A 22,815-nucleotide genomic window follows, 5' to 3' on the forward strand; every position below is an offset into this window, starting at 1 on the left:
GTCCATCTTCTCTCATGGTTCGTCCACCCCTCCGATTTCCCCCGCTTCATTCCTCCCCTCCCGCTACCTCCTTCTTCTTGGGGGGTGGGGTGGGAGGGATGGGGTGACTGGGTGATAGACACTGGAGAGGGTACGTGCTCTGTTAAGCGCTGTGAATTGTGCAGGACTGTTGAGTCTCAGATCTGTACCTCTGAGACAAATAATGCAAGATATGTTAAGGTAATCCTCTTTTATCACTCATTTAAAATTTCCTCTGTTTTTCTGCACTGTTTGTAATCTCTTATCCAAAACCCCAGATATGTTTAAGAATTCAGAATTTTCTGAGTAAAGACAAGTGGCATATATGCCTATATGGCCAATAATCCTCACAGAGTCTGAGCAGCACCATAATCCAACACATACAACTCTTCAGCAAGAGGTATGAATACACCCACCGTCACAATAAAGAAAGATGATTGGCAGCCTAATGGAATAAGGTCAGCTTTTTCCACTGATAGAGTATTTTTTTTTTTAGAGTACTGATGCCGAACAAAACATTTCAGACCAATTAGTATTTTGGAATTATAGATAAAAGACTGTGGATCTATCATACTTTGCAAGTTTTAGTATTTTACCTACTTTAAAATACTTTGAGCACTAGGCTCTTTGAGCCAAGTCCATTCTCTTACCTATAATAAGGATTAAATCTATATGTCAGGTTAAGTCTCCATCTCATTATCCCTCAAGGTTTCTGAGCTTTGTCAGAGTTTCCTTCTCAGAGGCTCTTCTAGGTCCTACTTTTCCTACAAAGTTCTCAGTCCTGCTTGCTCTTCCCTTCAGCACCTGTTGATTCTTCTCTGCTCAATGCTGTCCTAGTCATGAAACTCACTTTTTTCACCTCAATATGCATTATGGAAACAAACTACAAATAAAATAAAATCAAGATCATTCACTTGTCACAGATTTAATAGGAAGTTTGGGAAGACAGAGGGCTAACTTGTTGCAATGTCAACAACTCAACATTTAACACTAAACCGTCCACCTCCTACAAGCCTCTTTGGCACCCTACTATGTAGACAAACCTTTCTCTTATTTCTTTCTTCTTAACTTTCTTGTTTTGTTTTCTTGTCATTGTGGTTGTTGTTTTATCCTCTAACTTCTGTTGCTCAACTACACAGAGTAGTTTTACTGTCCCTTTCATATCCCTGGGTCCTTCCAACCATAACCTTCGGGCCTTGCTCTCCTCGAGAAGCAATTTAAACAAGGAGTATATCACCCTAAAGAGGAATCCTGCTTCCAGCCATTAAAATAAAAATTGTGTTTATCTTCTGAAAGTAATTTTAATGATTAACATTTTCCAGCCAAACACTATCTCACTTAATTCTTACAACCATCCTCTGAGAAATATAGCACCATTATTTTGAGTTTAAAGAGAGGAAACAGGATTAGAGATATTATATAATTCGGCTATAAGCATTCATTCAGTAAGTGACAGAGCTAAATCTGTTCCGAGAATTGTCAAGTGCCAAAACCCAAGAGTGCTTTCCATTGTACTCTGATGACCCAGAGTGGGTTGAGAGTTTCTTGAGGGTGAACAGTAAATATATCAAGCTGAACCTTCAATAATATAATAAGGCAATGCATGGTGTCAGGAGTCTCAGAGCCTATATAATGAGACAGAGGTGCACACACAAGTTGACAGTCACCATCTGGGAGGATTGGGTGTCTCATTGGACTATGCAGAGGTTAACAGCAGGACTCCAAATTCTGACTTAATGACACTGCAAAGTTGGGCCTCATCCTTAAGGAGACAGAAGTACTTTATAGGTTTTTCAGGCAGATTTTCTAGCAGTGGGAAAGCATGAACTTTGAAACTAAGGAACATGGGCTGGTCAGAGAAATAAGGTAAGGGAGCCACACGTTTCTGGGCCTCAAGGTGAAAAAAGAAAATGGCTTGAGCTGTGTCAACTCAGCCAACGGCTTTCAAATGACTTTCTAATGCACAGAGGTGAGTGGAGAACATTAGATTTATCACAAATAATTTGCTGCTATTAATAAATTATGATTGTGAATTATTTTCTTCTTCATTTTTTTCTTTATTATTCTCATTCACACATAGTCCAGTATGCTTTCTTGAGGAGGAGAAAAAAAGCTTATCATAGCACATTATCTGGCACATGATAGGTGTTCAATAAGTTTTTGGTAACTGAACATAAGTAAAACTTAATGCACTTCAAATTGCATCTAACCTACCACTTAGTTTACTTATCAGTGTTGTGTGTTGCCAACGTACTGGTGGGAAAATCTTAGCAAACATTGATCTGAGCTATAAGGGTTTTCCCTGATCAAGGCCACATTTTTTTTACTCTTTTCTTTTCTTTCTTTTATTCAGAAATAATTTTAAGCCTGCAGAAAAATTACAACAATAAAATAGTACAAAAGACATATACACCCAGATTCACTTACTGTTTACATTATATCTGGTTTGCTGTTTCTCTCTCCCAAACTGAACCACTTGAGGATGAGTTGTATGGATTAGAACTCTTTACCTCTGGGTATGTCAGTGTATTTTTTCCTTAGAGTAGGAATATTCTTGTACATAATCACAGACCAGTTATTAACTACAGTAAATTCTATATTGATATAAAACTTTATTCTAATCTAATATTTCTATTCTAATTTTTTTCAATAGGCCTACCAATATATTTTATAGCATTTTTTTTTCCTCCATAACGGGATCCAGACTAGGGCAGGTAACATTTAGTTGCCATGTCTCTTCAGCCTTCTTTCATCTAAAATATTTTTACAGATCCCTTTTTTTTCTTTAATGAGATTGACACTGGGGGAATACAGTCCTTCCCAACATTTTTAAATAGAGTTTCTTTTTTTTGAGTTTGTCTGATATTTCCTCATGATTGGATGCAGATAATGCCTTCTTAGCCAGAATTCTATGTAGGTGGCTTTGTGTCTAAGAGTGTATCCCATTGGGAGGCATAGGACAACCATCTGTCTCACATTGATGATGTGCATTTGGTCATCTGCTCCAGATATGGCCCAATTTCCCCATTTCATAGTAACTTATTTTCTTTCTTTCAAAATAATAAATTGAGTACATGGAGACATTTTTTAATACTATGCAAATATTCTGCTTTCTCCTGCAGTTGCCATCCATTACAAAATGATGTTTCCAACTTCAGCACTCCCTTTACATTTATTAGCCAGCACTCAGGATTCTACTGTTAGCAAGAACCCACCTGCCTGCCTTCCTTCTTTCTTTCCTCCCTCCCTCTCTCCCTATCATCTATCTATTATCTATCTATCTATCTATCTATCTATCTATCATCTATCTATCATCTATCTATCTATCTATCTATCTATCTATCTATCTATCATCTATCTATCTATCTACCTATGGTATTGAGTAAAGACTTACAGTTTTTTCAATGGTATAAATTCTTTAAGGTGCATAATTACCTCAGTGCTCAGATGGTCCCAGATTCCATCAATGGGCACCCCTTCAAGCTGGCTCTTATGTCTCTGTTTCACATCCCCATTATTTTGTTAGCATTTTCTTTCTTTCTGGTATAACAAAGTATTCTAGAGTCATCTTGTACCTGCAGTGCCTCGGGCCTGAATCAGTCATATTTTTTCAGAAACAATGGTTCCTTTCTGTGGGAAGGATATTAGAAACAAAGATCTGGGAGCAAGTCTTGCCCACTAGACACATTTTAAAACCAGGTGGGATGTGGGGTGTCTTGGCTACAAGGAGTGCTCAAGCGAGTATAGCTGTGAGGAGCGCAGAGCGGGAGAAGCAGGAGCAAAGGCAGCCTACTGCGTTCTGTTCTCAATAAAACAGGTGGAATGGAATGGTCAATTTTGATTGAACCTCACAGTTATTGCTGCCCTTTGATTCTTTCCAGCCTTGTGAGAGGTGTGTAATGTACATCCCATTGAACACATTCTCACAGCCAGTCCTGGGATGGAGGAGCTGTGGTGTTTTCATCTGCTAAAGTTATTTATGTAACCTCAGCTTTCCTCTTAGATTTAAATGCTGAAATAAATATTGAAAATGGGCCACTTGTGAATTGTGTAAAAGAGACTCATGTTCTTCGATAAAGCAAAGAAAAAATAAGTATGCATTATAAAAGGTAGTCTTCTGATTAGGCTAAATTTTTGGTTCCCATGCAGTGTGGGCTATTGGATTCAAAGAAGAATCTTCTCACATCCAAATCTCTGACTGCCCAGGGTGCTGTACTTCCCAGTTTATAATCGTACTAATGCAAAATTAGCAGTGGCATGTGTGTTGGGGGCTGAGGGAGGAATGCCAATTTAGCGAAGTGGTTAAAAGCAATCAAACTGACTGGAAGTTGATCCAAACTCCACCACTTCCTAGATATATCACATTGAATAAGTTATTTCACGGGCACCTGGGTGGCTCAGATGGTTAAGCGTCTGCCTTCGGCTCAGGTCATGATCTCAGGGTCCTGGGATCGAGTCCCGCATCGGGCTCCCTGCTCCTTGGGAGCCTGCTTCTCCCTCTGCCCCTCTCTCTCTCTCTCTGTCTCTCATGAATAAATAAATAAAATCTTAAAAAAAATAAGTTATTTCACTTCTGGGCCTTAGTTTCATCATCTTCAAAATGTAGATAAGAATAATAATTTATGGGGTTTGTGTAAAGATGAAATGATATAATACATGTAAGGAACTTACAATGTTGCTTCAATAAATGGCAGCTATAATTATGTTAAACCGAGATTGGTTGTTGATAACTCAGTTATCACTCATTAATTTTTCTAACAATTAGCTTAGAAACCAAGTATGGACTGACTCCTGAGAAAATAGGTCATGATGGGCTAGGTGTAGTAGAAAAATGGGGAGGGAGAACAATGGAAAAAATTTCTTGAGAGAGACCCAGAGATAGATAGCATTTCTGGTGACAAATAATTTTTCAGGGGGAGTTCCCAAAAACAAGGAGACAAGAGAAAAGGCAGCTCGTGTGACCCGAAAAGGGGAAAAGGTACAAGAACAAGGAACAACTCTAATTTAAAGCTGTGTTCACAACCTTAAGCACAGTGCAACTTAAGATCATGGAAACTTAGAGCTGAAAGACACTTCTCCATGCGTTCACTCCAACATCCCGTACTGTGCTGAGATGCCACTATGACAACATCCCTGCGTGGCCATTCAAGGACAGGGACTAACCTACCTCACAGGGAGAACAAAAAGCTCCAGCGTACAGAAAAAAAAAAAACAACCGTAGTTCTATTAGATTTAAAAAGCCCTCCATGATCCTGGTACTACCAGAGAGACATCCCAAGAAGGTAAAAATAGAAGAACTGGATCTTGAAATATCAATAATTTCTCACCAAGAAGGGAAGAAGAAAGGCATTTCCAGCAGAGGAGACAACATGCATTGTGGAACAGAGGTGTGAAATTAGTTACCACAAAATAAGAAGTTATGTAAGGCTAAAATATTAAGTTTGCAATGGGAGATAAGAAGAGGTGTCAAGAACTTAGAATACATCATGTATACCCCTGTATCTCAATCTGCTCTAGAGGAAAAAAAGTTATAGGGTCCTAAAAATATGCCCACAGATCCCTAGGGAATTAGGAAAATAAAGTTTGTTCTATGTAAATGTCTCTCATAGCTTCCCTGTAAAAGAGAGATATTTGAAAACCCAGTGTTTAAAAACCATGATACTATGTTTGTATCTTCAAAAATATGTCTACACTACTTGTTTTGTGAAACATTGCTCTAGACAATGTGAGTCAGGAGAGGCCAACAGGAAGTTGATATGATCCTCTCTATATGTCAACAAGGTACGAAGATAGTGGCCTTAGGACAATACAGGATGATTAATCAGTGAGCCATTGGGGGGAAAATAGATGGTGAGGGCTTGTTTTCGGGTAGGGAGACTGAGATGCAGATGAGTTGGTTGGAGTCTAGCAACTTTTGTATACTCTCGAGAATAGAGGATCAGGAGCTCTTGGTAGCCAAATGGGAGACAGACAGGTGAGCAACACATTAAGAATGGTTCTAAAACATCTCCCATCGATTTCTCATAATTGGTCCTTGTTTTGTCCTCTCAAGCTATACACCATTTAAAATCTAGTTTCTCTTCATATGACGGCTCTTCTAAAATAACTGCTATTATGATTCTCCAAAACTTTTCTTTTGGGCAGCCCTTCAACCCTATTTTATTGTGACTGCCAAACATGTCACTGGGAAGTATCTCACCTCTTCATTTGCTAGGATTTCTTGAGGAGCAGTTCAAGAAAGTAAAAAAAAAAAAAACAAGAGCTCTGGGCTTTAATGAAAGAAAATGGAAGTTTTGACATTTTGAATGATATTTTATAGCAGTGTGCATATTTGAAGAGAAAGGCCAGCAGCCAGTCACAGTGAAGTCTCAAAGAATTACTGAGTTTTCAGTGTCTGTGCTTGAGAAACGGACTTTATTAGGACATCCAGAAATGATCACACAGGCTCAAAAACTAAATTCCATTGAGACCAACTATATAAATCTTAATGCCAAGGAGATGGTTTCAGTGAGATAGGACATTCTAGTGATGGGAAGGTTTCAGTCCTCTCCTGCACACCTTTACCTGTTCTGAGGGAATCAGAGAGCTGAACAGCTTGGTATAGATTGGTGTTCACTGACTCAGAACAGAGGCAAAAGGTTTTGAGAAGCTCAGAACAAGAAAACTTTTCCAAGCTTGGGATACTTAACTCCCCAGAAATACCACCTTGCCAACCCTGTTGGTATTTGGATCAGGCAATGTTCCTGATCATAATAATAATAAAAATCTCTGTGTGGCAGACATTCTCATTTCTTACATGTTATATTATTTAATCCTAACAACAGTCCTATGATATTTAACATTCATTGATCAAACTAAAGGACCATCTTAAGTAGTTATCCCAATGAGTTTAGAAATATTAAAGAGGGCATGTACTGAATGGAGCACTGGGTGTTATACACAAACAATGAATCATGAAACACTACATCAAAAACTAATGATGTAATGTATGGTGATTAATATAACATAATAAAATAAAATAAAATAAATTAATTAAAAAAAAGAAAGAAAACAGTGTGTCTCCTTCCAGTTGAGTGAGCTGATTCAACTCATTTGACTCAAAGGATAGCTTTTTTTCTCTTTATTCCCAGTTCTCATGGAAAATAAGACCCTTCCGATAACATGTAGGGAATTCAAACAAGTATGCTGTGTATTATTCTACAAGTGGGTTTTCTTTGAATGTGCTTCTTTCATCAGGATATAACATTACCTTTTTAAAAGGCTGAAATAAAATAAGGATTGCTATATTATGGAGAAGGCTTTGTGGATATATACGTATGCTTAAGAGATCTAGGGCAGAAGCTGTACTCAGCGTAGAGTTAATACTTATGAACTAGGTTCATAAACTATAAGTCAAACATAATTCCTATATATGAAATGCATGCTAAATTCTTAATAAGTGCCTTATTTCCCAAAGCAGAAAGGTGACAAGATCAGAATACATTTATTTTATCTGGCCGTTAGACACTCTCTAGCCAGGATGCAGTGATCGTCTGCTAGAAACTATGACTGTTTGAACATTACGGGGCATTTTAAATTTTGTGGAAACAGATTTCTTTAGACTCAGTGACATTGTTCAGACATCTGGGTAGTAGAAGCTTACAGTTTTATCTTTTTTTCAGAAAAAAATACCTTAAAAACAGAATAGTTTAGAGTGTGGGGATATTATTTCTTGATACTCAGTAAACTTTTAGCATAATGTGATAATGACATACCCCAAGATCTCTCTGTAAAAACAAAACAAAACAAAACAAAGCAAAACAAAACAAAATTGGCATGTTAGTCCTCATATATTTATACAGTTTTAAATAATTCTTCTGTTTTTACCCTCTCTGACTAGTTGTAATGCTATGCATATTGTCCTTGCCAAATGTGAATATTGAGAAAGTAAAGAAATATATTTAAGTAATGCGTCATCTTTGCTATGAATTAAGAGGCGCTGGTATTATGTACTGGCAAACACCATCTGGGAAAGCTACACAGGAGAGAGAGAAGAACTTCCCAGATCTCTATAAAGTGGATTGAAACACTGATTTTGAAGGCATATAGCAATATACTTGAGTATTCGTTTTAATGTTATGAGCATTCCTCATTTTTAAAATTTATTTAATAATGACCTGTTTAGGCTATTGTGAGAATATACACACACCTAGCTCCTATTATATACACATGTTTCCTTTTCTCTACTCCTGTCTTTGTAATTTTCAATAGTTGTCTCAACTTCCTTTATAATTTAGTAAGCTATTAGTCCTCATGATATGTATTTATTCATAATAGATAGCTTTTATTTATTTTTTCATCATTTGAATTCACTGTCAAAAATGGCTGTTTGCTGAAGGATCATCTTTTTTTCCATTTAAAGTCACAGAAAATCTTTAAGGAGCAAAATAATAATGCACCTGTTCTAAATGGAGAGTCAGGCATTAGACATAAGGAAATTGCACTTTCTGGGGACAAATCTTGGGGAAAATGCCAGCACTCATTAGTAATAAACACTGCAAAGAAAAATCAGGATTCTATTTGTATACATTTATTTATTTAACAAATAGGAGTTGAGAGACTTCAGGATATGAAAGACAAAGTAACTATGTCTCATGTAGGACTGCCTTGTAATCTTCTACAGTGGTAAGTCTAAAATTTTTTGGCTTCAGTATCTATCTACAACTCTTACAAAGTATGGAGAACTCCAGTAAGACTGTTTATGTGGGTTATATCTATAGCTACTTACCGTTTTTAAAACTAAAACTAAAAAAATATTTGAAAATATTTAATTCATTAAAATAACAAAAATTATTCCTTACATGCATATAAATAACATAACTAAACGTATTTTCAAAAAAATAGAAAGTAGCATGCTACGGCTTTATATTCTTGCAAAAAAAAAGGAAGACATCTGGATTCTATACCTGCCTCTACACTCAATGGTATTATGATACGGTGTTTGGTTGAAAACCTTGAAGAAAACCCAGCCTCGCACACATATAAAATTAGAATAAGGAGAAGTATTTTTTTTAAAAAAATATTTTCTGATAATTGTGGATCTTAATTTTTTTGCACACCAAAACTTGTCAAGTGGTAATTTCTTAAAAGTTGAGTTACACTGTCAAATCTGAAGCCATATAAGTGAACTTTTTGTACTTGTTACATTAAAATCTATTAAAATCTATCTTACATTATGAGTGGATTTTCCCCCATATTTATTTTGTAATATCAAGCACAGATCATTTGTAAAATATTGGTTCACTGGGACTTGTAGATCTTTCAAATTTTGAAATATCTCTAATATATCAAAAAGTCACATTCATTAATATCACCAATAATCTCATCAGAAATGTCGGAAGGTATTGAGAATCTCTTGAGCTTACAGTGATGGAATCAAATTTTTCAAAATTCTGATTTTTGCTTGAAAACTCAAATTTTATCATGGGCCAAAAATTGTCATCAGGTGTTTTTTTTTTTTAAGATTTATTTATTTATTTGAAAGAGAGAGAGTGGGGGGGGAGGGGCACAGGGAGAGGGAGAGAATCTCAAGCAGACTACCCCCTGAGCATGGGGCCCAATGTGGGGCTCCATCCCAGAACCCCGAGATCATGACCCGAGCTTAAACCAAGAATCAGAGGCTTAACCAACTCGACTAAGCCACCCAGGCACCCCCATCAGTTGTTTTCTTTTAAGTGACATACTTATTTTGTTCAATTTCCAGAAAATGTCTGCCAAATGCCTAAGTCTGAATAACCAGAGTTTATGTCTCAGTTGTGCATTCAGGTAGAAATGGATTCCATAAAAAGCATGGTTATTTCAGTTCTCAATAAAATGGCACAACTGCTTTTCTTCTAGATAACCATCATACTTAAGAGTGCAGCAAAAGTATTACATATGTATGTCCCATTCTGGCTTCTCTAGGTTACTAGAGCAGGACTTTGGTCTCTGATACACTCCCAATCCTGCTTCTGTTCTATGGCCCAGCACTAATCACTCACTCTGTGTGGGTATCTTAGAAGAAATCATTGTGCAAAAACAATGGACTTTTAAGAAGACCCAAAATAAAGAAGAATCACAGTCAATAAACTAATAAAAGTACATAGACTTCCACTTCTGGGAAAGTGGAGTGTATATATATACATTTCCCTATTCCCCTCTCTAAGTACAACTAAAATCTCTGTATATTGTACATAAAACAGAATAATATAAATGGTGAAGGTAAGGCAGACTTGCCTGTGACCTCTTGCATAGTAAGGAGTCCCTTGTGCTTTCTTTTTGCCTCATATATCCAAGATCTAGAGCTGAAGAAGCCTGGAAATAGTAAGAGGTATAGAAAAACAAACAAACTAACTAACTAAGGGCAACAAAACATTTGCTCTCTTTAGCCAAAAGAAATAGGGAAGAAAGCTTTTAGGCAATAACCACTATACTCCATTCAAACAATGAAAATACAAAAAAAAAAAAAAAGGAAAAAAGGAAAGGAAAGAAAAGAAAAGAATACTTTGTGGTAGAATCCCCACCTCTGTCAGTAAATGTTAGTTGGGATGACTAGACCTCCATCATTATCAGACTAACAGTGTATCCCAATCCCCTGCTTGCATGGTGTCAGAGAAGTCTGAGTAAGAAGCAGAGATATCCATCCCAGCCAGGCAGTAAGGAGCCATTCCCACTACTTACATGGAGACCATACAGGGGACCTGCACTTCCACACCTACCTGGCAGTAAAAAGGTGACACTCCTTCTCTGCTGGATTGGTGTCGAAAGAGACTTATCGAGAGGCAGGGCCTCTACTACTACCCAGTGATACTGAGGCCATCCAATCTGTGGTGTTAGTGGAAGCTAAGTAGGAAGCAGTCATGAGGCATTCCTACCTCTCAGAGCCAGGAAGTATAGAGGCTTCCTGGAGAATAGGTCAAGTGGGGAAGCTGGACTTCTATCACACCCCCCCTCAACAGTTATGAGGCAATGTTTTGTTTCCCCTTCCCTTGCTGGACTTGAGTTAGACAAGACCAGTTAAAACAGATTTTAATAAGATCCAGAGTTTCAAAACTTAATACTCAAAATGTTTAGGTTTCAAACAAAAATCATCACACCGAGAAAATCTCATGCTTGAATGAAAAAGACCATCAGTAGACAGTAACATTGAGATGACAGAGAGGGTCATCATATAATGATAAATGAGTCATTCTACCAAGAAGATATAGCAATCCTAAATATGTATGCACCAAAAATGGAGCTCCAAAATATATGGAGCAAAAGCTGATAAAACTGAAAGGAAAATAGACAAATCCACAATTATAGTTGGAGAATTTAATAATCCTTTCTCAACAATTGGTAAGACTTGACAGAATATCTACAAAAATATAGAGGAACTCACAGCACCATCAACCAAAAGGATCTGATTGATATTTATAGAACACTTCACCCAACAACAAAAGAATAAACATTCTTTTTGAGTGCCCATAAAACATATACTAAGATAGACTATATCCTAGACCATAAAACAAACCTCAACAAATTTAAAAGAATTGAAATCATACTGATTGTGTTCTTCTACCAAAATGGAATTAAACTAGAAATCAATAACATTAACAGGAAAATATCATTAAAAAAAAAAGGATAGAAAGAAAACCACAGCCCAACATCCCTTATGCAAGGTTAATTCAATATGTAAGTGTCTTACATCTTGACTCTTACATGGACAATATCTTGGCTGTAATATTATATTATAGTTTTTCAAGGTGATACCATTGGGGGAAATTAAAGGACACATGAAATCTCTCATTATTTTTTATAATTGCATGTGAATCTACAATTATCTGAAAATTGCAATTTTAATTTAAAAATGACAAAACCAAGATACAAACAAAAAATTTTTAGGCCAATATTTGAAATTTACTTTTTTTTTTTTTTAAAGATTTTATTTATTTATTTGACAGAGAGAGACACAGCGAGAGAGGAAATACAAGCAGGGGGAGTGGGAGAGGGAGAAGCAGGCTTCCCGCTGAGCAGGGAGCCCGATGCGGGGCTCGATCCCAGGACCTGGAATCATGACCTGAGCCGAAGGCAGATGCTTAACGACTGAGCCACCCAGGCACCCCTGAAATTTACTTTTAAATAGATGGATGAGATAAAAGACCCTTATATTGAGTCTTTTTTGGTCAAGCAATTGACAATAGTTTTGTGTATTGGCATTTATTCATAAATCAAGAGATGCAATGTGTAGCACTATCCAAGATGATATTACAGTTATTGATATATGGGAAAGCAGGATTAGGGAAAACATAATATAGATTTTATTCTAAATGTCACATTCCACAAATAGCTATTATCACTTTCTTTCCTGATAGTTTGAGATTAATAGAATTATTGCCCCAGAGAATAAAGTAATTTCCCAATAACTGGTATACAACTCACCTGAATCTATAGATTATTTACAGAGAATTTCCTTAAATATACCTCATAGTTTTAGTAGACCAAGAACTACCTGCATCTCTAATTTTGCGAATACCTCTAAAACGTCTTTATTAATCTTTTAGATATCCTTGCCTTGTTTTGATTTATACAAACATTAACGTTTACTTTTTATTTTATAGTCATATTTTATGGAAGAATAAGTTTCCATACAAATTCGTAATAGCTACTGTTTATGTTATAGTAAAGTTAGAACAGAAACATTTTAATGAGGCAATGGCCAAGTAGGTGACTAGCTTAGCTCACTGGTTAAGAAAAAGCCTTGGTCCTATTTTTAAGTCTTGCAGTCATCAGATTCCTGGTTTGAAGAAAAATGTTAAAAGTTATATGTCATTAGCTTTGGGAATCTGATGTACATAGTCTAAACAATCTATGAAATAAGCAATCTATTTTTCCTTTAAAGAGATATGTAAATAGTAGGATAAATAGAAAAGTTGATTATTAGACTAAAGTATTTGGGAAATATAGATGATGCATACCTTTTTTTTTTTTAAAGATTTTATTTATTTATTTGAGAGAGAGAGAATGAGAGACAGAGAGCACGAGAGGGAAGAGGGCAGAGGGAGAAGCAGACCCCCTGCTGAGCAGGGAGCCCGATGTGGGACTCGATCCCGGACTCCAGGATCATGACCTGAGCCGAAGGCAGTCGCTTAACCAACTGAGCCACCCAGGCGTCCGATGCATACCTTTTTTAACACATCCTAGAATAAGGAATCTGAGAAGTTCTACAATATAGAAAGCTGTTTTGATTTGTTTAACTAGAAAAACTTCTGACTAATTTGACCATAGATCCTATTCATTACCATCACCTTTTATCTTTTATTTCTCCAAATACTCTCTTTTTTTTTTTTTTTTTTTTTAAGATTTTATTTATTTGAGAGAGAGAGAATGAGAGACAGAGAGCATGAGAGGGAGGAGGGTCAGAGGGAGAAGCAGACTCCCCGCCGAGCAGGGAGCCCGATGCGGGACTCGATCCCGGGACTCCAGGATCATGACCTGAGCCGAAGGCAGTCGCTTAACCAACTGAGCCACCCAGGCGCCCCTCTCCAAATACTCTTTAAACTCTTTTGGCTTATAAATTTCAAACACTGGCCTAAAATTAAAATGTTACACCTACAAATAAGAAGGGTTAACTCTAGTCTCCATCTTTTTAGAGCCAATCAATTTCGTGCCAGAGATTATGAATAATTATCCTTTCCTTCTTTACTGTTAAGTTTAAGAGGATCAAAGTGATTATTTATTCTCAAACTATTCCAAGAAATAGAAAAGGAAGGAAAACTTCCAAATTCATTCTATGAGGCCAACATTACCCTGACATCAAAACCAGATAAAGATGCCACTAAAAAAGAGAACTACAGGCCAATATCCCTGATGAACACAGATGCAAAAATCCTCAGTAAAATAGTAGCAAACTGAATCCAACAATACAAAATCAATCACTATCGGGCGCCTGGGTGGCTCAGTTGGTTGAGCGACTGCCTTCGGCTCAGGTCATGATCCCGGAGTCCTGGGATCGAGTCCCACATCAGGCTCCCGGCTCGGCGGGGAGCCTGCTTCTCCCTCTGACCCTATCCCCTCTCATGCTGTTTCTCTCTCTCTCTCTCTCAAATAAATAAATAAAATCTTTACAAAAAAAAAAATCAATCACTATCAAGTGGGATTTATTCCTGGGTTTTGCAAATCAATAACATGATCATATTAATAACAGAAAGGATAAAAAAATCACATAATCATTTCAATAGCTTCAGAAAGGCATTTGACAAAGTACAACATCCATTCAACAAGGTAGGTTTAGAGGGAACATACCTCAACATAATAAAGGCCATAAGACAAACCAACAGCTAATGTCCTCCTCATTGGGAAAAAACTGAGAGCTTTTCCACTAAGGTCAGGAATGAGACAGGGATGTCCACTCTCATCATTGTTATTTAACATAGTACTGGAAGTCCTAACCACAGCAATCAGACAACAGAAAGAAATAAAAGACATCCAAGTTAACGAGGAAGAAATGAAACTTTCACTATTTGCCGATGACATGATTCTCTACGTAGAAAACTCAAAAGACTCCACCAAAAAACTGCTAGAACTGTTAAACAAATTCAGTAAGGTCGCAGGATACAAAATCAATGTACAGAAATCTGTTGTATTTCTATACACCAATAATGAAGCAGCAAAAAGGGAAATTAAGGAATCAATCCCATTTACTATTGCACCAAAACCCATCAAATACCGAGAAATAAACTAATCAAAGAGGTGAAAGACCTGTACTCTGAAAACTATAACACTGATGAAAGAAATTCAAGATGACACAAAGAAATGGAAAGACATAATATGCTCATGGGTCGGAAGAACAAAAATTGTTAAGATAGCTATACTACCCAAAGCAATCTACACATTTAACATAATCCCTATCAAGATACCACCAGCATTCTTCACAGAGCTAGAACAAAAATCCTAAAATTTGTATGGACCCACAAAAGGCCCTGAATAGCCAAAGCAACCTTGAAAAAGAAGAGTGAAGCTGGAGGCATCACAAGCCCAGACTTCAAGTTATATGACAAAGATGTGGTAATCAAGACAGTATGGTACTGGCACAAAAATTGACACATAGATCAATGGAACAGAAGAGAGAACCCAGAAATGAACCCACAACTATATAGTCAATTAATCTTCGACAAAGCAGGAAAACATATCCAATGGGAAAAAGACAGTCTCTTCAACAAATGGTGCTGGGAAAACTGGACAGTAACATGCAGAAGAATGGAACTAGACAGCAGGATCCAGGAGAAAACATGTGAAGTAGAAGACTGTTTACAATGCCAAGTATGTGTGAGTAAAAACTATCAAGGTCTTTTAAAAAATTCATTAAGGTTGTTGCTTGCACAACTCTAGGGACACCATCCACTTTTTATTGTATTGTGCTCCAGAGAAGGAAATTATAAAATATAATCTAAATGGTACTCCCTAGGGTTGTACATTTTTATTATGCTAACTTTAAAAAACTAATAGCTAACATTTATTGAGAGGTTACTAAATGTTAGGTACTTTAGTAAACAATTTTTCTACCTTTTATCAACCTTATCCTAAGTGCTAAGTTTTATTTATTATCTCCATTTTATGTATTAAAAAAAAAAGTATGTCAGAAAGGCAAAGTCATCTGCTTATAGCAACATAGATCATAAATGGCAGAGCAGGAATCCAAAGTCAATACTGAATTCTGAGCCCCTAATCTCAATGGGAAATGCTTAGAAATTTGACAAGTATAACTACCATCCTTGAAGAAAGATCTCTAGAACTCATGACATGAGACAATGGGTAAGCTATTTACATTCACATAGCACATCTGTTTCATCTACAAAATGGAGATAATATTTCTGCACTATCTATCCCTTAGTGTTCATGTGAGTATCAAATAAGAAATGTTTGTTAAATGTGGGAAGCCTCTGTTATACCACAATGAAGAAAATCTTTTTAAAGATTTATTCATAGGGGCGCCTGGGTGGCTCAGTTGGTTAAGCGACTGCCTTCGGCTCAGGTCACGATCCTGGAGTCCCGGAATCGAGTCCCGCATCGGGCTCCCTGCTCGGCGGGGAGTCTGCTTCTCCCTCTGACCCTCCTCCCTCTCATGCTTTGTGTCTTTCATTCTCTCTCTCTCAAATAAATAAATAAAATCTTTAAAAAAAAAAAAAGATTTATTCATAGTTTTTGAATTCTATTATCTTTCTATCAATAACTGTAACCCAAACTATATTTATTTTTCTTTTTCGTCCTTCAGTAAATTCAGAATCTTGTGACAGTGGCCTCACAGTAGGTGACTTATCAATAGAAGCTTTGAACGTTTATGAACTTGGAATTATCACTTTAGTGTTTAAGTAGATAAGAATATACTGATAAAAAGGATTAGTTTTATAGGCAGAAATACTTGAAATATGGTAATTAATAAGGATAAGAAGCCAAAAGCAACTATGCTCTAAGTATTCCTTCCAAGATTCCACAGGTCATTAATTCTATAAGATATTGCTGAGTTAATCTATTTATTTCTCCTTCTCTTTGTTAGGGCTCATTTTAAAATATTGTAAGAAAGAAAACCCAAATAATGCGGCTTAAAAGGGACAGATTTTTTTTGCTATCATGAAACCACAACAGAAGTAGATAATCCAGGATTGGTAGTGCAATTCTACCATCCTCAACTCCCAACATCTGTTTCTAAATCTTCATTTTAATATCTTCATCTTAATCAGCAAGAAGAGCACAAAGTGGAAAGAGGAATGCGTGCCCATTTTCCTTTAAAGGCACACGTTAGAAGTGTCTCTCATCAATTCTGTTTTATCCCTATGGTCAAACAGACATGGCCACACTTAGCTCTAAATGACAACTGAAAAATGTCATCTCCAGCTAGTGGCCATGTGCCCCACTACATTTAGGATACTTATTATTAGGAAAAGGAAGAGAACTAGTACTGGTGAAAAAAATAGCAGTTTCTGTTACAATCCCTTTCCCTAGTGTTTGTTGAAATAATTTCCTTAGTGTTTGTTGTAAAATGAACATCAAGTATGTTCTGTCTACTACATTACATGTAAGACAACAGTAAATCTGTAGTGGTAAGTGAAGTACCAAAATATTCTTTTACTCCAGACCTTTCGAGTTATTAAACTTGGAGAATTTATTATATAATTTAGGAAATTAGAGTAACATGCTAGAATGCACGGACCAAATGTTTGTGTCCCCTCCAAATTCATATGTTGAAACCTTCCCCCTCTATATGAAGTGTTAGAAGGTGGGCCTCTGGGATTTAATGAGGATTAGATGAGGTGATGAGAATAGAGCCCTCATGAATAGGATTAGTGTCCTTATAAGAGTCACAACAGAGCTTGCTTCCCTCCTCTGCTCTCTGCCCTGTGAAGAGACAACCAGAAGCCAGTAGTTTGCAACCTGGAAGAGGGCCTTCACCACAACTTGACCATGCTGGCACCCTCATCTTACAGCCTCCAGAACCATAAGAAGTAAATTTCTGTTGTTGATAAGCCACCTAGTCTATGATACTTTGTTATAGTAGCTCACACTGACTAAGACGTAAGAGCCATAACAAACAAAGCCCCAAATCTTAGTGGTCTAACCTAATAAAAATTGATTGATTACTTGCTCACACCAAGTCCAGTTTGGATGTTAATAGTTGGTGAGTAGCCTTTCATGTGGCTATTTTAGTGACTCTACTCTCCCTCAGCTCTCTGATGGATATTCTTCACGTTCCTAGGAGACAAGAGAAGAAGGTGTTTGGAGGGTTCTAAGGGAAGAATATATAAGTCAAGCCTGGGAGTGGTCTACCTACCTTCTGCCCGTGTTTCATTGGCCACAGTTCATTCACAGGGCCACACCTAAATAGGAGGTTGGTTGTACATCCAGGAATTTGAAGAAATAGGTTTTGTGAATACATTGAATGGCTATGTATTGAATCTTTCTCTTTGAGTCTTTTCAATTTTTTCCTCTCTAGGATTTAGTAATTGCTGGGGGTTTTAGTTTTGGGCTCATATTGAAACCTCAATTCTTAATTTACCTGTTCTCACTTGCCATTGCTTTCTTCCTCCCACCGAACTTTCTACAATATTTTCCCACTTGATCCCATTTTCCACCAAGTAGAAAAAGGCCATGAAATTCTGTTTTCCCTAGCCATTATATAGTCTTCTTTCCCAGTGGCATTTCTCAAAATGTATCCCATGATCAATGGATGAATAATTATTTCTATTAATGTGTTTTTTTCAAATGAAGAATCACCTCTCTCTTCTTTCCTAACATCTACTATTATCTCCCCATGCAGAGCAACACCATAACTATTTTTCATACAAGCTGTTCGGGCCTTTCCCTATATACAATTAATTATTGCGTCAGGAGAATATTGAGAGAATGGCCTATTCAATAAAAACATAAGAGCCAGATTCAGAGCCATGATCCATCTCATGCCATCATAAACCTAGGAACATTAGGGACACATTCTAAAAACTTTACCTGATTTTATTTTTTTTAGCTTAACTGATTTTAAAATTATGCTAGCAACTGGAGTTACATGTTTTATTTTTATTATTTTTTAATTTTTTTAAAGATTTTATTTATTTATTTGTCAGAGAGAGAGATAGAGAGCAGGAGGAGGGGGAGCGGCAGGCAGAGGGAGAGGCAGACTCCTTGCTGAGCAGGGAACCCAATGCAGGACTCGATCCCAGGACCCTGGGATCATGACTTGAGCTGAAGGCAGAAGCTTAACCAACTGAGCCACCCAGGCGTCCCTGGAGTTACATGTTTTAAAAAGAGAAATAAATGTCATGTATTTATTTATTCAACAAATATTTATAAAGCATCTACTGTGTGCAGTACACTAGGCATGACTCGTGAATATGATGCAGGTCCTTCTCTCTTGGAACTTACAGTCTAATTAAGAATTGGACCATGAATACGTAAATATAATCCAAAGATAATAAATTATTAAGAAGAGGGAAGTATAAGTGTTATTAAATAGAGGGACCCAACCAAGTGTTTATTGTTAGAGAAACTCTGTTTGAGGATCTGATATTCTCAAGGATGAGTTGGAGTAGGTCAGGTAAAGTACAAAGAATAAAAAAGGGGAAAATTACAAATTCTTTCCAATATCCTAACAAAATAGTCTTATAAATTCTCAGAGAGTCCTTATAATTAATAACAACTGCTGGTGTCAATATAGCTCTACTTTTTCACTTCTTAAAAACTTTTCAGATCCATTATCTTAATTGCTCCTCTCAAAAGATTTTATACCATCTTTATCATTACACTTATTTTGGAAATGAGGGAACTGAGATTCAGAATAACTTGACAAGGTCACACAGATAATAGGTAGCAAAATCGGATCATCAACAGACGAGGTCATGTCTCCAAGTCTTTCAAATAGAGAGACGAAGTTTTAGAGGAAATAGAGAGTAGAGGTTAAGAATCAAACAGCCTGGGTTAAAATCCTGATACTGTCACTTATAGCCAGATGATTCTTGGTAAGTTTAACCTGTCTTTACTTGAAGTCCTCTATTTACAAAGTGAGGATAATCACAATATCTACCTCATGTGATATTACATGGGTTAATATTTATAAATGACTTAGAACAGTCTCTGTAATGGAAAAATTTTAATATATAATAAAGTCACTGACTTGCATGCTGATGCACAGTCTTATTTTCTAGCTCCACATACAAACCAAATTCTAAACAATGGAGTGGACTAGTATTTTAGATCTCCAGTGGACAAAAATTATTCCAGAAAAGTATTAGTCCTAAACTGAGTTGATATCCAAAGCGTTAACAACATGATAATACTTTCTACTTAAAATGACTTTTAAAATCAACATCTGAGATGCAATTAAACCCTTCTACAAACTTTTGAAATTCAGTAAGGGAATTCAATTTGACAGAAACAAACATGGGGCTTAAGGAGGTGAACATCTGGCTTTATATAATGGTGGCACTTCCAAAAAATTCCAGCCTTCTCTGTGTTTTACAACAGGAATCTGATTGATCCAGCTGACTGTAAACCGTTTGAAGTCCTGTGATAGGAAGCTTGTAAAGTACTCATCCAGAAAAAAGAGGGAGAGTGGGAACCACCATGATAGGGCCTTCTCAATCTTGAAAGAGAATATTATGGAAAACTGGACTGGATCAGATGCCTCAGCTTTTTCATTGAAATGAATTAAGGGAAACAAGCATACTGCTGGGACTGGAAAAGATGTGTTGTTATCTCAATGATTTTATATTTTAGTACAACTGATAGCTCTATATCAACTAAGAGTAACAGAATGACTAAGAGCAGAGCTTTGAAATCTGGTAGATAATTAACCCAAATCCTGACTCTGCCTCTTACCACTTGATTGACTTTGGATAAACCACCACACTTTTTTGCATCTTAGTTTTCCCACCTGAAAGTTGGCTTGATGATATCTTCTTTACGGAGTTACTATGAGGATTAAGTTGCATAAAAACATAAGGAATCACTTAGCCTAGTGCCTACCACACAGAAGTTGAAAGTGTTATAATAGCAAAAACCTTTGTTGCCTAGTGGTAACTAAGTAGTAACAAAGGCAAGTAAAATATATGAATCATGTTTCCATTTATAATTAAACTGTGAAGAGGAAGCTTTGCCATATGCAAGCGCAAGCCTCTAGTTGAAATTGAAGGTTGAAAATGCAAACACACTTGTGGAAGATTTGAACATATTTTCAAGTGATTTTAATCAAAGTCATCTTAAAAATAATTACCCTGGTACAGCATAGGGAATATAGTCAAAAGTACTGTAATAGTGCTGTACAGTGAGAAATGGTAGCTACACTTGTGGTGAGCACAGCATAACATATATTTGTGAATTGCTATGCTGAATCACCGAAACTGATGTCACATTGAATGTCAACTATACTTCAATTAAAAAACATATTACCCTTGATTTAACATAAGTAGAATCTTTATTAATTTTGCTTCCCTACAACTAACTTTATTTGGTGCTAATTTTTTTTCATCCATGGCATATGTATGCTCTCATACATTCATAGCAATAATTCCTACACACAAATTTATAGATAAGAAAGAAATAATGGCATAAGGGGAAGAACACAGGATTTAGAATGAGAAGATTGAGGAGATAGTTTTGGCATTAGCCACTCAAAAGACATGTGACCTTTAATGTCACCTTGATGCCACAACCTCTGCATTTGCACTAGAAGCATGGTGGTACCTATTCTATCTCCCCTACATGAGGAACATCCAGGATTGTGTTGGAGCTGACTCATATCCGCTATGAGAGCTGACACCATCTTTTCTCCACTCTTTACTCAAAGACATTAAGTTGGTACCTTGAAATTAACAATCGTGGGAATATTTACACCCTGAAAATTGACAGAGGTTACAAAACAACATATTCTGTCCCTACCCCGCGTTTCCCTTCTAAGATCTGGTTATTAATCTTTTGCTAACACACTACTGGGAATGTCAAATGAGAAAATGTGCCTGAAAGTGCCTGAAAATTTTATAGTTGCAAACTATAAAATATAATGCAAACATGTTAAAATATTCATTATTGAAAGTCATAGATATATAGGGAATTTGTGACTTGTATATGAAAATATCACTAAATGATCTTGCTTAATTAAAAAACAAGGCATAAGTAAGATAGTAGGACACATTTAAATCATTTGACTTGTATTTTATAGAATTGCCCTATTAAATCAAGCTGGAATGACAGAATGTTATATAGAACCTTTGCAGAGTGACTAACCATCTCTGTTTGCCTAGGACTATGGGGTTTCCCAGGACAAGGATTAGCTATATAATTTGCAAGGCCCAATGCAAAATGAAAATATGGAACACCTTGTTCAAAAATATTAAGAAATTCTAGATAGCAACAGCAGAGCGTTAAACCAAGTATGGGCAGTTCTGGGTGAGGAACACTCAGTTGCATGCTTATGAAACCTGTCCTACCTATGACACAGGATTTTCAGTGCTAACAGAACAGCATGGGACAAAAGGGACTAAGATGGTTGGTTACTGTACTTTTGCTTTGAAAATAGTTAGCATTAGCATTAATATACCATCAAAGTTTTAGCGTACCCAGTGAAATATACCAAATGCACAAACTACTATCAATTCAGTCATACGTGAAGAACAGGGAAGAGAATACAGCTTGAATAACACATTGTCTATAAAGATCTTTGCTTGTTTCAGTCTGTACAATTTGGTGAACTAAATGACTGTACTGTGTGGTTCAACATTCCTGTCTTGCCAAACACACAAATCTAATCTTGGAATATAGAAAGCCATTATAAAATTTTACCTTAAAGTAAATTTCAGACAAATTTTAAATGAAGAAATGGACAATTATCCTTGATGTATAAGATCATTTTATAGATGTGTCCATAAACTGGAGATAAGATCTAAGAAATGCTAAAAAAAATCACTGGATGATGTAAATTATATATGTGTTGTGTATTTATAACATGTATGTAAAGAAAATAATCACATATGTGTATGCACATACACAACACACACACACACACACTGAGGTTACTAACAGGAGAAATTAGTCTGATACTGAAAACAATAAATTTAAAGTGATGACACATGAAATAATTCTGTTGCTCTCTTTTATTAAGTTTATGGAGATGACTATGACTAATTATCCATAGTCTTTGTACAAGCAACGAAAATAATTAAAACAGTGGTTCTCAAACTTTAGTGTGCTTTAGAATTGCCTGGAAGACTTGTTGATGTAAATGGTAAATCTCACTGATTTCTGATTCAATAGTTC

The 22,815-nt window shown here is 36.4% G+C and overlaps 1 protein-coding gene across 1 annotated transcript in view; it reads left to right on the forward strand.

The window, feature by feature from the left end:
- TYR (tyrosinase) overlaps positions 1–22,815 on the forward strand; it is a 79,188-nt gene that overhangs the window by 9,884 nt on the left and 46,489 nt on the right. Inside the window, exons 3-4 of the mRNA XM_081799008.1 lie at positions 5,922–5,934; positions 17,933–17,953. Coding sequence (XP_081655134.1) covers positions 5,922–5,934; positions 17,933–17,953 — 34 coding nt within the window. The remainder of the gene's footprint in view (positions 1–5,921; positions 5,935–17,932; positions 17,954–22,815) is intronic.

Source organism: Leptonychotes weddellii, chromosome 11 (assembly GCF_054177405.1).
Source record: "Leptonychotes weddellii isolate Sample4059 chromosome 11, ASM5417740v2, whole genome shotgun sequence".
NCBI classification, from domain to species: domain Eukaryota; kingdom Metazoa; phylum Chordata; class Mammalia; order Carnivora; family Phocidae; genus Leptonychotes; species Leptonychotes weddellii.